Consider the following 17,770-nt stretch of genomic DNA (forward strand, 5'->3'; position numbering starts at 1 on the left):
CGTTTTGCAGACATGGGGGTACCCCGAAGCCAGAAATGTCAGACGACACTCGGATGGCAGAAGCAGGATTGAAACAGAGTCCAAGCCCACAAGCTGGAATTTACAGAAAAATGCAATGCTGACTTTCTTCAGGGCCACGAGGTCAATTGCCCAAATGTACTCTGGAGGCAGTCCCTCCTCACTGTGTCCTAAAAGCAAACCTTCCACATGAAAGTCTTCCCTTAAAAAGAAGAGGTGGCAGCCAAATTTCCTAAAACCTAGAATGGAAAAAACAATTCAGAAGATTTCTGGGCTCCCTCTGGATTCACTGCTAGGCGAGGCAGGAGGACAGTTCCATAGAGTGAAACAGCCCGTTGCCATGTTACAGCCTCAGACAAAAGCAGGATAAACAATCTCCTATTTTTTTTTTTAATATTTATTTTGGGAGAGGAGGATTGGAGACAGTCCCAAGCAGGCTCTGAGCTGTCACAGCAGAGCCCAATGAGGGGCTCAAACTCACGAACCATGCGAGCATAAAGAGTCAGACGCTTAACCAATTGAGCCACTCAGTCACCTCTTCTCTCTCTCTCAATCTCTCTCCAAATGTTAAAAAAAAAAAATCTTCTAAAGCCTTGCTCAGTTTGGAGAAACAAACAGTACCGACACGCCCCTGGGGGCCTATGACATGGCACCAACTTCAGCACTGCCACAATCAAATGAATGCCTCCCAGATTCAGAAGTCCAAGAGATTACGAATTTGAAATCTGGACAAATACAAAGTTGAAATCCTCAGACAGGTTGTGGTGTATTCATGCCCTAATCCCTGGAACCTGTGAATGTTACTTACATGGACAAAAAGGAGGAGTGGGGGGTTCCCTTTGTAAATATGATTAAGGACTTTAAAATGGGAAGAGTACCCTGGGTTACCCAGTTAGGCCCTAAATGCAGTCACGCGTGTCCTTTCAAGGGAGAGGGAGATGTGAAGGTGGAGTGAGGTGGCCACAGGCCAAGGAGCACCAGGGCTCCAAGGAGCACCACATGAATGGATCCTTCCGTAAAGCCTCCAGAGGGAGCACAGCCCTGAGCTCCAAGACTGTGGGACCATCCATTTCTATTATTTTAAGCCAAGGTTTGCTGACTTGTCACAGGAACTGATACACGGTTTAGTATTAATTTTCTCTGCCTCCCTCCCTCAGCCACCACACACAAAAGGGCCTATTATGTGCCAGGGACTGTGAGGGGTACAGAAGACAAGAGGGCCTGGCCTTTATGAGCCCACCATCCAGTAGCATAGCTGACAAGGCCACAAATGTGCTGGGCTATGAGGCATAACTAAGCCAAGCATCCAGCATTATCCCCCAGGGGACGGCCACGCTGGAAGGTTTCATGGGGCAGGTGATGTTTCCACTTGGCTCTGAAGAGTAAAGCTGGATCCCGACAGGTGGAGGCAGGAAGTAGTCTAAACCAAGGTCAAAGAGTGACACTGACTAATAAGTATGTGAGGCATGCTAGGAACCAGTGGGAGGTCAAGGAGAGGACAGGCTGGGAGACTTGACCAGAAAGGCAGGTTGAGGACAGATTGTGTGATGCCTGAATGGCAGGCCCAAGGCCTACTCTCCTGTAAGGTGAGCTCTCTTTGTGCCAGCCCTGAGGGCAGTTCAGCAAACACCATGCATGTGAGCCAGCACCCATGAAGCCACTCAAAAAACGGATTTGGTGGGGTGCATGGGTGGCTCAGTCAGTTAAGCATCCAACTCTTGATTTTGGCTCAGGTCATGATCTCACAGTCGTAAGATTGAGCCTTACATTGGGCTCTATGCTGAGCATGGGACCTGCCTGGGATTCTCTCCCTCTCTCTCTCTCTCTGCTTCTACCCTGCTCCCACGTGTGTTCACCCCCTGCCTCTCTCTCTGTCTCTCAAAAAAAAAAAAAAAAAAAGGTTTGGCAATCATGTTGGAAACAGAGTTCCAAAGGCGTGCCATAGTTTGGACATTGAGGAAAAAGAACTAAGGATCGTGCCCACTGAGCGTGGAGTCCCAGCCCTGACACTGGGTCTGAAAATGAGTGAGTGCTGGGGGGTGTACGAGAAGAAAAAGCATAAGGAGAAGAAAGGGAGAGAGGAGGAGGCAGACCTGGGGCTTCCTGCCAGAATGTTTGTGTTCCTCCCTCCACATTGTGTACCCTCCCTCTGTGCCAGGAAACCACGCCAGCAGGCCAAGCCTCTGATGGTACCTGTCCAGCTGCTGCCAGCAGGTTTGGTTAGACTGTGCCTTTGCTCAGGCCTGTGACTCCTGCTGCTGCTCTTAATAGGTGAGGAACCACCATCGGTTCCCACTGGGGTCTCTGCCAGGTCCGTGCCCGTTTGGATCTTGAGCCTAGTAATTAGGTCTAGAGGAATCACAGGGGCCAGGGGGCAGCTCTGTTTGGATAGACTCAAGAAAGCTCATCTGCTTCTCTGAACTTGGCCTCTTTGAGGTCTGCAGTGGGGAGCCAGCGAGGCCGGCCGGGAGGCTTCAGCCTTACCTGCCAACGTGTCCTCAGGAGAGGGCCTGGGGCGGCTGCCTCCCCGTCTGCCATCAGTGAGAAGCTTGTGTTGAGGGAACCAGACCACACAGAGGAGCACGGGACAGAGGAACGAGTGCTGAACCGGGGGGCAAAGACCCAGACCCAAGCCCTCCCACCTGTAAGCTGTGCGGCCCTGGGCAGTTCCCTAACCGCTCTGAGTCTCCGCTTCCCCTTTTGGAAAATGGGGATTCGAGTCCTACCCAGCCCGCTTCACAGGGTTGGAACAATAAAGGGTTCCTGGGAAAGCATTTTGCCTTTTATAAAGTGCCACGTTAAGTATGAGGGGTCGTTAGCAGAGAGGACTTGGGCTCCATCTCCTGAGAGTGGGGCTGAGCAAGAGTTTGGGTCCCACCGCCTCTGTCTGCCTCATGCACAGCACTTCCCTATGCTCTGAGGGGCTGTGGGCCCCTCCTCACAGCAGAAAGACAGAGGCTTCTCGCAGGTGTGAACCTGGCAGGCCTCCCTGGCACTGGCAAGGCCCGGGGCAAGGGCCCACACAAAGGCCATTTCCCATATGTCTCATATTTAAAAGTCATAAATCAAGCTAACAAACCGTTAAATGAAATATGCTCTGTCCTCCTACCTTGTTAAATACACCTCTGTAGCAACCTGGAAGGCCAAGAGTGAATTCAGAACTCTGGGATTCCTTGGTATCCGTGCCAGGACCTGGCTGAGTGGAGAAGCCTGGCCAGGCGCTGATCTGCCCTGCCTCCCTTCCCACCCCTAGCCTCGCTCATCATCCTACGGGGCTTCGCACGCAGATGTGAACATTCGATCTCACATTCAACTTCTGTCCACATCCCCCACCAGTCCTCGGGCCCAGGGTGCACATGCCCACGACATGGGCTGGGGAAGAGGCTGGGAGAGGCATGGGGCTATTTGGGCCGGACCACTAGGGTGGGCTAGAAGGAGGGGCTCAGGCACCAGGTAAATGACTCAGAAAAAGAGACTTAAAAGAAGCGTCACAACATCCAACCCTGTCCTGATTTTTCCCCTGATTTTTTAAAACATTTTTCAAAAAACGATACTTTGGGTTTCTCTACTATGCTCATGCCCTTTAGTACACAGCCAGCCAGCACTGTGATGATGTGCTGTCCTTCCCCATACCTTTCTACAAGAGAAGGAGACGCGGTGGTCTCCTTTCCAATGTCTTTAAAGAAACTGACACATTGCTGGCCCGAGGGGATAAGGTTTCAGTGGCCACAGGGTATTCAGCTTAGAATCAAGTGACAAACCCATCAGCCAACATCCTGTCTGTGCTGAGCACATGGTCCTCAACCCCAAGGAGTCAGGCTGCTGGGAGCGCCTGGGGATGGGGTCTCCTGGTGTTTGAGTCATTTAAATTGGGTGGGGGAGGATGGAGGAGGATCCCTACTGAGCACTGACTGGGCAACCTTTGGCCAGGTCCTGCACCCTTCTGTTCAGGCTATCTGTGTGGCCAACAAGGGACTGTGTGAGTGACAGTCAAGGCTCCCCTTGCTTCTCCTGAGTTCACCGCTGGCCCCACCGAAGGCCCAGTTGCAGAGAAAGAGGCTGAGAGCGCAGACCTCTGCCTGATTTATTCAGGTCCACTTCTCAGAAGCGCAGAGGTCACCCAGGCTGTTTGGGGGGATGCCCCCCCACCGAAACCCCATCCGCTGCCTGCTGCGGAGACGCCGACAGTGCAAACTCACCAGGCACCATCCCTGTCAGCGTCGGTGCTGAGTAGCTGCCTTGTCCGGCGGGGGGGACGTGCGGAGGGTACCCGGGGAGGGTCGTGCTCGCCAAGTCACGGCCTGAGGAATCAAAGCAACAAATCACGGGGTGAGTGTCTCCGTGGCCAGCCGCTCATGTCCACAGCTCCTGGGACATCTGCACATTTGTCACGTCTGGGCGCTGAACGCCAGCGTGCGGCACCCCCCCCCCATCACTCATGCATGCACACACACACATGCACACACGCACACACGCACACACGCACACCCCTCCAGCCACCCTGGCTCCAATCAGCGGGAACCCGGGCCAGCTCTGCTGCTTCCCTGGGAAAATGGAGCTCAGGCCAGCTCATTTTGCAAGAGCTAGAGTAGCACTTGGACTTCTCCCCCTACACACCTTTGCTTCTGCTGTGCCTCAGCACGAAGCACCCTCTCCTCCAACCGCGGGCAACCCAACACCGCCCACCTTCAAAGCCCAGCTCAAACACCTCCCTCCTCCTCCTGCTCCTCCTCAGACCCCTGACTGAATTCCTCCTTCGGCCTCCAGCTAGTCAGTCACTTAACAAAGGTGCAGGAAATGTACTTCCTCACACCAGACACTGTTCCGGGCCCGGGACGTGGAGATTCAGGCCTCGGCTGTTGCAGGCAGACCCTCTGTGCTCCTCTCTCTTTGCAGGCTACCAGCTCCCAGGTAGCAGGGCATTCATGCACCACAGAGGTTGGAGCCTGGTGGGCCCTGAGTAAATGCAGAATGAATGGTGTGCAAATGTGCTGGATTTCACGCGATGCAGAAGAAACCGCAGGCAGCAGAACTCGGCGAGGGAGGTGCCACTGAGGTGCGCCTGCCACTTAGGGAAAAAGAGCCACAGCCCTTTCAGGCATTGCCAGTTACGTGAACGTGACAAGGTGTTCATGGGTAAGGCAGTACCCTGGATCTTGGGCGATCAGACTGTTCTGTGGTTATATGTGTTGGGCCCTGAGGACAAAACCCCAACCCTAGTGGGTTTAGTTGGGCCCTGAGGACAAAACCCCAACCCTAGTAGGTTGCTCCTGGAAAGAAGGAGATGCACTGGCCTTAGCCATCCCGGGAAGCAGGTGGGAAACGAGGTAGCCTTGGGACAAGGGAGGGAAAATGGACCCTTGACCTCCTCTGAATGTGGACACTGAAGACTGGGTGGGGGCTCCTGACCATGAAGAGCCAGACCAGGTACCAGGACCCTCCCCTGGGGCCCAGCAGGGTGGTGCAGGCTCTACCACAAGTAGATGGCTCTGAGTTCAGCCCCATTAGCAGGTGGCCCAAGGGGAGGGACCAAAGAATCACTCCAAACACTCCCCAAAGAAGCCAAGCCAGCACATGGTATGAGCCGTGAATGTTCCCCAGATAAACCAACAGCCTTTCTAGTGCCAGTCATTCAAAGACTGTCCGGCCAGCAGCCAGAGGCTGCCTCATTTCACAGGGTTCTGCTTACCTTCCAGAACCTTATGGAACACCAGGCATGTGGCTGCCCCTTTCCTCTGCTTGCCACCACCCTGGCTTTGGACTGGGCATCCTAGCTTGTGGCAAGCACTGCTCATGTCTCGTTGTATGAGGCATTGTAAGGGGAGCAACTGAACTGCACACATGACTCCCCACAAAAGCTGACATTAAACAGAAAACTGGGTGGGGCGCCTGGGTGGCGCAGTCGGTTAAGCGTCCAACTTCAGCCAGGTCACGATCTCGCGGTCCGGAGTTCGAGCCCTGCGTCGGGCTCTGGGCTGATGGCTCGGAGCCTGGAGCCTGTTTCCGATTCTGTGTCTCCCTCTCTCTCTGCCCCTCCCCCGTTCATGCTCTGTCTCTCTCTGTCCCAAAAATAAATAAACGTTGAAAAAAAAAATTAAAAAAAAAAAAAAAAGAAAACTGGAATTGGCAGAACTGACCGTTTGCAAAGTGATTTAAGGAGGTCCCCCCACCTACCCTCTTATACCTTCCCATCTCATCTTCCTCAAACCCATCACCCACAGCCCTCTATGGCAGCTCCTCTCTCTAGAGTGTAAGCTCCAGAGTCAAGTCGCTAAGGTCTTTGTGCGCTAAGGTCGGATGGCATAGGCCTGCAAAAATCTACTGTCTCATTAATCAAAAGAGGTTAGAAAGAAATATATGTTAAGTGAATGAAGGAAGAGGTCCTGTTGGAGCAGCAGAGCTCTCTGGAGCCTAGAAAAGTCCCTCCATTTGTGGTCAAGAATCAGTGAAGGGAGGGCCCTTGAAGCTCTTCTTGACCAACCCCTGTTGCCATTCTGCAGATGGAAAAGCTGAGACCCACGGTGGGTGGGGAGCAAATGGCTCAGGTTCCACAGGGAGCAGATGGCAGAGCAGGGACCTCAGCCCACATTTCCTAACATCAACCCAGGACCCTCCTCTACTTTAGGCAACATCGTGGTGGGGGTGGGAAGAGCACTCACACCCAACACAGAGCCCTCTCCACACTGTCACGGAGCCTTGGTGACCCGAGGGCTGCTGCAAAGGAAGAGGAGCGACCGTAAGTGTCAGACTAGTTGGTACAAGATCAAAATGCCAGGGGACAGACCGTGAGACATGTAGAGAAAGCAGCCATGGCTGGGCTGTTCCGATGGGTGTGGAGCTCTGGTCCCCAGCACCACCCCCAGGCTCATGCTCCCTGCCCCCGATGATGTCAACAAACCATAAACATTTACGTTGAAATTATGAATGCCAGTCTCTGGGGGCACCTGGGTGGTTCAGTCGGTTAAGCGTCCGACTTTGACTCAGGTCATGATCTTGCAATCGGTGGGTTCGAGCCCCACATCAGGCTCTGTGCTGACAGCTCAGAGCCTGGAGCCTACTTCGGATTCTGTGTGTGTCTCTCTCTCTGCCCCTCCCCCACTTGTGCTCTCTCTCAATAGTAAATAAACATTAAAAAAAAAATACATACATACATACATACCAGTCCCTGTTCTCAGTCTCTGAAATCATTAGCTCATTTAACCCTCAGCAACCCTAAAAGGTAAGGTGCTGATACTTCTCCCATTTCACTGGATAATGAGACAGAGAAAGGGCAAGTACTTTGTTCAAGGTTGCACAGTAAGGACAAGGATTTGAAGCCAAGTGGCCCAATGTCAGAGGTCACACGTTTAGCCACTCCACTTCACTGCCATGCACATACACCTGCTATGCTTCTGACCACGAGTCCAGAGGCTCCAGGTATCTCTCAGCTGGGACACCCAGGCTGAGCCTTGCCTTCGGCACACTGTCACCATTGCTTATTGGCTCTATCATGCAAAAGAAAATTCAGCTACACAGATTTTGTGGATATATGTGTAGGGATAGGAGCCAAGACCACATCAGAGGGAGGCCAAATCTGCCTCTTGAAAGACAGTGGGCGCTGGGGCGCCTGTGTGGCTCAGTCAGTTAAGCGTCTGACTTCGGCTCAGGTCATGATCTCACGGTTCATGAGTTCAAGTCCCACATCAGGTTCTCTGCTGTCAGCACAGAGCCCACTTTGGACCTTCTGTCCCCCCTCTCTCTCTGCACCTCTCCGGCTCGTGCTCCTTCTCTCAAAAATAAATAAACATAAAAAAAAAAAAAAGAGGGCATTATCCTGACAGGAGGCCTCCTGTGCAGGTAGTGCATGGGGGCCAAGCCTCATGAGGTCCACATCCCACCTGGTTGCCTGAGATTTGGGAAAGAGGGTCCTGGGCTGAGGATGGACTTGCCCAAGGACACTCAGCTGATTTCAGAAAAGGCTGGGACTAGATCGCAGCTCTCCTGCCTCCTGCGATTAGGTTCTTTCTTGAACAGAGGCTGTGCCTTTAGTCAGAACCCCAACAGTTTCTTCCACTCTTACACATGCTTTAAAACCTTGATCCCTAAAGCAGAAAATGCAGTGCCTCACCAAAGCACTTAACTCAAGAAGCCAGATAAAAAAGTAATAAAATGAACTGAAGGAAAGAAGGAGGAAGGAATCGATAAAGAAAAAGCAGAAAATAATGAATCAGGAAAGTGAAAAAAGCAGACACAACAATAAATGCAACCAAGAATTGTTATTTGAAAAGACCAATAAGATAGACAAACCCAGGGCAAGATCCAAAAAGGAAGACACAAACATCGAGATAAGGAATGAGAAGATACAACCATAGACGTGGAAGAGATGATATTTAAAAATATTTTTTAAATGCAAAAGATGCTCTACATTAATAAATGTGGAAATCTCAACAAAAAGTATATTTTTCTAGGAAAACATGAATTACCAAAATTAACTCAAGAAGTAGAAAACATGAACACCCCAACTGCCTTGGCAGAAACAGAAAAAGTTGTGTTTTTTAAAATTATTTTTTAATATAAGATGACTTATTCACTTAGCTTTCAGGCAAGTTTCTTGTTTGTTTTGTTTTGGGGAAGTTCTTTGAAACCTTCAAAGGACACATACTTTTGTTATTAAACTGTTCCAGGATATATAAAACCAAAGGAAATCTTCCCAATTCATTTTCCCAGCTAGCATAATCCTGCTATGAAAACTTAACAAAGGTGTACAAAAATGAAAAGTAAAGGGTAATGTCACAATTTATTAATATACATGCAAAAAATCTACTGTCTCGATAATCAAATAAGGTTAGAAAGAATAATATACCATGAACAAATAAGGTTTATTCCAGGTATGCAAGGATGATTCAGTATTAAAGCATTGGTTGGGAAATCATAGTAACACATCAAGAGTTGAAAAACATATGATTATATCAAAGCTGATGGAAAGCTTTTCTTATGTGGAAAAGGCATTGGCTAATAAATTCAATACTAATTCCTTCCAATACCTCTCGGTAAGTATACTTCTTTGATCTGGTATTGATCTTAAATCTTGAGTCAACATCATACTTAATTGGTGAAATACTTGAAACATTCTTTATTAAAATAAAAAAAACATGTCAAGGAAACCTGTTATCACTGAAAACTGTTCTGAAAGTTTTAGCCAGTACAAGAAGACAAGATAGAGACACAACGATAAGCACTGGGAGTAGGGGAAACACCAAAATTTCAGTAGCTGGGTATACCGTGAGCCTGGAAAGTCAGCTCATCTGAACCAGTGAAAAGGTTTGGCAAGGCAGCTGGGTAATGGATGTCTAGAATCAGACACTTAACCGACTGAGCCACCCAGGCGCCCCAGCGCCCTCTGTCTTTCAAGAGGCAGATTTGGCCTCTCTCTGATGTGGTCCTGGCTCCTATCCCTACACATATATCATCTTGAATGAATGGTAATCTCACACCAAAATGTAGGGAAAACATAATATGAAACTATTTTAGACCAGGTAAATTTAGTTTTATGAAAAACAGAAAAGAAACCCTTTGAAGTTCTTCCTACTAGAGGCACTGAGTGCTTCTTTGCCCTTTCAGTTTGGACTCAGTCACGTGCCTCGCCTTGGCCAATGACATGTTAGTAGACACTCAGCAAGCAGAAGCTTATATGCTTGTGTGGCTGCGTGTGCACCTGTGCACTTCTGCCATCGCCATGAGAATAGGCTCGGGCTAGCCTACCACAAATAGGAAGGGAACGTGTGGGCAGACCTGGACCCAGTCTACCACTGGAGCCAAGCCCAGCCTTGATCAGCCAACCCCCAGCCAACCTCCAGGTACATGAGCAAGAAGAAACGACTGTTGTTTTAAGCCCTGAACATTGGGGTGGAGTTTGCTAACCAGCAGTATTGTGGCAATACTTGATTGATACAAGACTTCGTAAATGTTAACTGTTCTTGTTTTCATCATTATTCTCTGCTTGAGAATACTCTGCCTGGGACTTTCTAAGGACATCTGTCTAAATCTGAGCAGAGGATGGACACCATCTGGTGAGAACCCACAGAGTAAATTTAACCCTCACATTTGCTTTGATGCCCAAGAGGACTCTCCTGGCACTGAGCTGGGCATGTCACCACAAGACCAGTCAACACAAGACAGCTAAGAGGCTACTGCTCTTTAGCTCTAATTCAAGCCTCTAGACTCAATGGAATACCAGAATTAATGCTTCTGAATTCAATATAAAACTTCAAAACACAGTTATATCATTTTTTTTGCCAAGGAAGAAATGGCTTCTATCATTTGCAATAGCACTGAATATTATTGATAGCATATAATATATTTGCAAATAATTGATCTGGGTTCTTAACATAACTGTTCCTATTAATGGCACATAAATACATCCTGGACAATTCATGTGTTGCTTCCTCTTCCCAGACAGAATAATCAAGACTTGGCCTTGTTCACTATCACCAAGGAGTCCATATGGATCTTTCATCAAGACAAAGGATGCTCTCTGAATTAATTTAAAATAACTCGTCTTTTTCAACCCTGAGGGAAGGAACCTACCCCTGTTATATGAACGAGGAAACTGAGGCTCAAAGATGAGTCTGACTGACCTACAGTCACAGAGTAAGGGGTAGAACAGCTCATGACACATGACTTCTAGTTAAATGCTATTTCTGAAGGATTACTCAGAATGTACCCCCTCAAGGAGACAAGCCTTCCTGGAGGTTAAAACAGTCTACAAAGTCTTCATAATTAAAAGTGTGATACCAGCACATGAATAGACAGAAAACCAATGGAACAGAACAGAAAGTCTAGAAACAGACCCAACTATTATATATGGAAATCTAACATATGACAAAGGCAAGGTCTCAAATCACTTGGAAAAATATGGGCTTTTTATTAAGTGGCATTAGGATGACTGGAGAGCCATTAAAAAAGAAAAAGATAAAATAGACTCTTCATACTATATACCAGAATAGACTCCATATGATTCTGAGATCTAAATGCAAAAACTAAAACTATGCAAATACTAAAAGAAAATATCGGTGAATTCCCCTCCTGTTTGTAGGGAAAGGCTTTCTAACCATGACTCAAAACCAGATGCACACACCAGCTACAAAAATTAACTCAAAATGGGTCAAAGACCAAAATGTAAGAGCTAAACCCATAGCACTCACAGAAGAAAACAGAGGCATACATCCTTATGGCCGTGGATTAGGCAATCGTTTCTTAGATATGACAAAGACAACAAAATAAAAATGAGCTCCACTGAACTTTATAAAAATTACAAACTTATGCGCTTCAAAGGACATCATCAAGAAAGTAAAAAGACCCAGAGAATGGGAGAAGAATATTCGCAAGTCCTATATCTGATAAAGGACTTGTTTCTAGAAAATACAAAGCATTCTTACAGCTCAATAATAAAGACAACCCAATTTAAAAATGGGCAAAGGATCTGAATAAAATAAGATATACAAATGGCCAGTAAATACACGAAGAGACATTCAACATCATTAGCTATCAACGAAATGCATACCAAAACCACAACGAGACACCACTTCATACTCACTAGGATGGCCATAATCAAAAAGGTTATGACAAGCATTGACCAAAGATGTGGAAAATTTGAACCATTATACACCTCTGGTGAGAATGTAAAACTGTGCAACCATTTGGAAAAGCCTGGCAGTTCCTCAAAACGTTAAATGTAGAGTTACCATGTGACCCAGCAATTCCACTCCTAGGTATATACCCACGAGATATAAAAAACTGTGTCTCTACAAAAATGTGTACATGAATGTGCAAAGCTGTATTATTCATAATAGCCAAAAAGTGGAATCGATAGCTACTATGCCTGTGTATCAAGAACCTGTAAGAATTAAAGGGAAAAAGCCAAAAATCCCATGGAAAATTGGGCAAAATTCAAGAACAGAAAACTCACCAGAATATATATATACCCGTATGTGCATTTACCCTTCCAACATGGAATCCTACTTCTAAGGATCTACTTTACACATACACACACCTTCAGCAATGCACAAATGCATATGCACAGGTTAGTCACTGCAACATTATCTGTAATTACAAAATACCAGAAACTATATCTAAAGGCCCGGACATAGAGAAATGAGTGAATAAACTGTGGTGCATATACACGATGGAGTACTGTGCAACTGTACAAAAGATGAGGTGGACCTGTGCCAGGCACAGCTGAAGCCCAGGAGTGAAACGCTGGCCTCCCCAGGTCAAAGTCCTTATGGAAGTTCAAGTTCAGGTTCTAAATGGCCAATGGAAAGCCTTGGAGGGACAATGGTAGGAAGAGAGAAGAGTAGATTACTAATCCTGGACGTGCATGAGTTTGGAATGCTCAAAATACAAAGAAGTGAAGGGAAGGTGTGAATTCTCAGGATGCATCTGCATCTGGGGGGAGGGTGAGACTAAGGCAGGCCTGGCCGACACTGTGGAGGAAGTGACCTCCAGAGGGCAGACCCATCCCCAGGGAGGAGATGCTCAAGCCAGCACTGAGGGTGTCTGGCTCGGGCTCGAATGGGCCATAAAGCCATCTGCCTTTCACACAGTCCCCCCAGGTGCCTCCAGAGCTGCATCTAGACTCCTGATTGGCAGCAGAGGGGGGCGGGGGAGGAAGGGGGTTGGAATTTGGAGTCACACAGGCCTAGGTTCAAATCTTAGCACCACCGGGGCACCTGGGTGGCTCGGTCGGTTAAGAATTCGACTTTGGCTCAGGTCATGATCTCATGGTTTGTGGGTTCGAGCCCCGCATCAGGCTCTGTGCTCTGGCTCAGAGCCTGGAGCCTGCTTCGGATTCTGTGTGTGTCTCTCTCTCCCTGCCCCTTCCCTGCTCGCTCGCTCTCTCTCTCTCTCTCAGAAATGAATCAACATTAAAAAAATGAATTTAAAAAAAATCTTAGCACCACCAATTACTAGCTGTGTGAACTTTGGCAAGTAATAATACAATCATTCGAACCTCGGTCTTCCTTTTATAATTAGAGAAAGAGAGTATCTATTGGGAGTGAAACAGTGGTCCTTGCTGTGAAAGCGTTAAACATGTCTGCAAATACTTTGCCACCCTTCTCATGGGACAGTGGGGTCTACATCCCCTTGCCTTGAATCTGGGCCACCTTGGTGACTGGTCAACCAAGAGAACAACAGCTTCCCTAGAGGTTCCTAGGAGTCAGGCCCTGGGCACCTGTATGTGCCTTATGTCAGTCAGCACTCACAACGATCCCAGAGGTGGGTGCTGTTATTATCCTCATTTTATAGATGAGGAAACAAAGCCTCCAAACAGTTGATGGGCCCTAAGTTCCCACAGCTGATAGTCATGAAAGCTAACATTTTTGTAGCACTTACTATAAACCAGGCCCTGTTCTAACACTAGGTGGTGTTCTAAACACTGTTCACTGTGCTTTTTAGATATCGACTCCTTTAATCCTCAAAAATTCTGTAAGATAAATTCTATTATTATGCCCATTTTATGGATGTGGAAATTAAAACAGAGAGATTAGTTACCTGTCCAAGGTCCCACAGCCAGTAAGAAATGGAGCCATATCCACGCCTAGGCATTCTGGCACCAGATTCCCTCACATTTGCTCCAAAATACGGGGCACTTGTGCTTTCCCTGCCTCCAGACTGGAGGTCCCCGAAAGCAAGAGCTGCTTGAGTCCCTCCTTCCGCTATCCTGGCCCAGCACATAACAGGTGCTCAGAAAATGTCTGGCAAGACGAAGTTAGTCAAATGACATTGGTTTCACCATCTGAAAGAAACTTTGGATATCTCACCAACAGCTCAGAAAGCCTTTCATCATGAACTCCACAGAATAACCAGGCCTAATGTATCTTTTCTTTTTTTTTTTTTTTTTGCTTGGATACAACTTTTTTTTTTTTATACAGCCCATTTCTAGGTAGGCTCTATGTACACTAATGGGGGGAAATGTGAATCCAATTAACTTCAAATTTAGCTCGTAATGAACTTATCTCATTTTGCTACCAGCTCGGTTCTCATCGTGTGGCAGTAATTAACCACTGGGGGTTGTCACTCCCAGACACATGACACGGAGATCCTCCCAGCCCCTTGCTTCAAACCCTTCCAGAATTCATTACCCTGACAGTATGAAAACCCTTCACTTTGAATACCACAGGGCACCAACCAAACTCCCCCTCTATCTACCTGACTGTGTGAGTGAGAGAAGGAAAGCCACTGAGAAGCGTGAATTATTGGGGACAAGATGGCACGTGAGAGCAGGATGCTGATAATGACTCGATGGCCAGAGAGGGTCCACCAGCCTTGACAGCCCTGGGCCAGGGGTCCTGCCAGAGGAGAGGGATCTCCACACACAAGCTATGAGGAATATGGTGGAGCTGGTCAAGAAAGGCAAAGTCCCAAACTGGCCGTGCCATTCACTGGGGACTCTGAACGCCCAGGAAACCTGCACACTCCAGACAGGGGCAACGGTAACTTGATGTGTGACCACAGGTCAGCTCCACCTCCTCTTGGGGCTCTGGCTAATTTTCAACAGAAGTTGAAACTCTAGTATTCTCTTCATCTGGAAATCTCCTGCCTTTGTGGATGTTGACATCAATCAAAATACACACCGAGGGCCAAAGAAAACCTGCCCAAGGGTCATGTTTAGCTCTCAGACTGCCACGTTTCAATGCTTACCCAACCTCCAGCCCTCGAGTCCTGTCTGAACCCCCCACCATCACCATTCCCACCAGCATCACCGGCTGCCAGGCCTTTCAAGGACTTAAGCCCTTCCTGGGTGTCCAGGTAACTGCCAAAGAGGTAACCATCTTGCAGCGTTGAACAGGCCAGAGCACAGAGTAAAAGCATTGCAAAAGTGATTTCTGGGAAACTGGGACATGAGCCCATGGGCTGCCTAAACCCCATGCCATCTGCCTTATTTCTCTGGTGACAGTCCCGACCTCCCAGCCATGCCGGCTTCAAAGACCCCCACCCCCCTGCTCCCTCATGTCCAGTCAGGCCCCAAGCCCCTCCTGACTCTCTATCCCCTCAGTCCCCTCTCCTCCGTGGCCCCAACCTGCCCTGTTCTTCCCTTTTCCCTGTTTCCTGGCAACCTCCCCCCAGGCCTCCCGCCTCAGCCCTGCTCCGGACTGCCTGTCAAGGCTCCTCTGCCAGCGCCCCACGTCCAGCCACAGAGCCACTTAGCTCACTCTGAAGGACACTTGGAATCACCGAGGAACTCAGGCAGTGAGGGCTCCGAAGCCAACGCTTCTGATTCTGTCTCAGTACAAACCATTAAACCAAATCTTGCAGACACTTCTACTTCTCCAACATTTTCCCAGAATACCCTTCCTCAGAGTCACAGAACCGTAAGAAACCTTTTTGTGTATTAAGAAACGTTATTTAAAACTCTAAAAAATGGTCATAAAGATGGGAAGTAGAGCCTTTCAATGTCACGGGCACTTTTTAACAGGCACACCCAAGGATCGAACCTCTAAGAGAATATGCCCGTGTTTGACAATTCTTTACTATTTGAACAGAGCTCAGACACGGGAAGCTACATGTGTATGTTTATGTGTAGATTTCTATCGAGTAGAAAAGATAAACCTAAAGGTTTGGGGGTTTTTTGTCCTGTAGGACATTAACCAATTTTGTGTCTAATCTAGCAATTTTATTCCAGCATTTTTTTTAAAATGCTGCTCTTGATAGAAGATATAAACCCCTGATCCTCAAATGCTCTTGAAACCACTTTTTACAGGTTCCCTTGTTAATTTACGAGCTGAATAAAACCTTCACATAGTCATTCTGTATTTGTACATGAGGCATCGTCTTAACTTTTTAAAGGAAAAAGTCAACTGCGCCGGAGTGACATGAGCTGAAGATCTTCAAACAACATCAAAGCAGATGACAGTACACAACTGCCACCTAAGGGGAGGGGGAGGGATCAGCCCAACACTGCGGATGCGGGGTACGGGAGGGGGTGCGTCCCGCTCCACACACCCCTGCGTATGAACACGCGGCGCGTTCGCCACCGGGCCTGCTTGCTCCAGCTGGCGTTTGAAATATGTGACAGTTTGAACAGGGCTGCTCTGAGGTCTCCCTTTGTTTGGACCTGCCATGAGTACGGGGTGCGCTGAGCCGGGGAGCGCAGAAGGGGGGTGTTTCACCTGGAGGGGAAAGGCCGTCCAAGGGCTGTAACAGCCCAACCCGGCCAGCAGGAATGGACATGCTGCACATCACAGAGGAGCCACGTACAGTCATTCTGGCCTCTCCGAGTAACAGGCTCATTAGCCATTGGATTAGGTGCTGTTATTTACTTAAATTTTTTTTAACGTTTATTTATTTTTGAGAGAGAGACAGACAGACAGAGCGCGAGCAGGGGAGGGGCAGAGAGAGAGGGAGACGGAGAATCTGAAGCAGGCTCCAGGCTCCGGGCTGTGAGCACGGAGCCGGACGCGGGGCTCAAACTCCCGGACTGCGAGATCATGACCTGAGCTGAAGTTGGCCGATTAACCCCCTGAGCCGCCCAGGCACCCCAGGTGGTGTTATTTACTAACCCTACATTTCTTTTCCCAAAAATTGCTTGATCCCTACTTTTCACTATTCCCGACTGGCCTTCCTCTAACCGCCCTGGCTGGAGATCTAATCTGGCTTTGTAGAGCAGGGAAGACAAGTTGGAGAATTCACTAGCCAGGGCGCTGCTTACTTTGCAGTCTCAATCCTCCCCATTCCTTCGTTTGAACCAACCCCATCTCCTTCCTGGAATCCCCATGAATTTCCAGACTCCACCACTGTGTTTCAGTTTTGAGAGGGTGTTTGCATAGTATCTGCCTGGGCATTTTAGAGCAGGCATTGGGGCTCGATCAATATTGCCATGTCGTTTACGACACGATCGGCCCCAAACTAGCAACTGTTGATCCAACGTGATAATCCTATGAAGGTGGGGTTCTAATGAGGCAAGGCTGCAAAACGGCTCTGCCGTGCTCATGGCTCTCGGCCCCCCTGCCAGGTTAGGCACGGCTCCAGGGACAAACGGAGGCCAGTATTTACAGCAGGAGGATGGTGAGGGCAACTGCAGGCCAGCTCCTGTCTTCATTTATTCATTTGTCCACGCATTCATTCGTGCGTTATCTGATACCTCCTAAGTTCTAAGCAGGTTCCTGAGTGCTCCAGAGGACCCTGGAGAGCACGATAATAGTAATAATAATATCCATAAAACAACTGTACTTTATCATTTATCCAGCTCTTACCATGTGTCAGGCACCATTCTAAGTGCTTGTATGCATTATCTCATTTAAGCATTACAGACACCCTGGGAGATAGAAACCTTTAAAATCCCCAACTGGCAAGTAAGACACCTAGCTGGAAAGGGGTAGGGCTGGATGTAAACTGAGGCCGTCTGATGCTAGAGTCTTGGACCTCTCCCACCCCCTCCCCACACTATTCTGCTTTAAGAGGTGAACTGCAAAATACAAAACACACCTCTCCTTTGACCAGCAATTCTGCTTCTGGAACTTTGCCGCTGGAAATGCACAGAAAGGTACACCAAGATTTACATGTAGTGGAAGGAAAAGAGATGGGGCGGGGAGTTGGGGAGGGGGGACTACCATAATGGCTGGGTTCGATAAATTATGATGTTTCCCTATGGTGGAATGTTACAGAGTTTTGAAAAAGGAGGTAGATCTGAATGTGTGGAAAGAGCTCCAAGACACATGACTGTGTGAATAAAACAAAGTACAGAAGAAATCTGTGTAAAGGATGATTCCAC

The 17,770-nt window shown here is 48.2% G+C and overlaps 1 protein-coding gene across 1 annotated transcript in view; it reads right to left on the reverse strand.

The window, feature by feature from the left end:
• PAX5 (paired box 5) overlaps positions 1–17,770 on the reverse strand; it is a 187,839-nt gene that overhangs the window by 36,087 nt on the left and 133,982 nt on the right. The window contains exon 8 of the mRNA XM_043565614.1: positions 4,218–4,319. Coding sequence (XP_043421549.1) covers positions 4,218–4,319 — 102 coding nt within the window. The remainder of the gene's footprint in view (positions 1–4,217; positions 4,320–17,770) is intronic.

The sequence above is a fragment of the Prionailurus bengalensis genome, chromosome D4 (genome assembly GCF_016509475.1).
Source record: "Prionailurus bengalensis isolate Pbe53 chromosome D4, Fcat_Pben_1.1_paternal_pri, whole genome shotgun sequence".
Taxonomy (NCBI): Eukaryota; Metazoa; Chordata; class Mammalia; order Carnivora; family Felidae; genus Prionailurus; species Prionailurus bengalensis.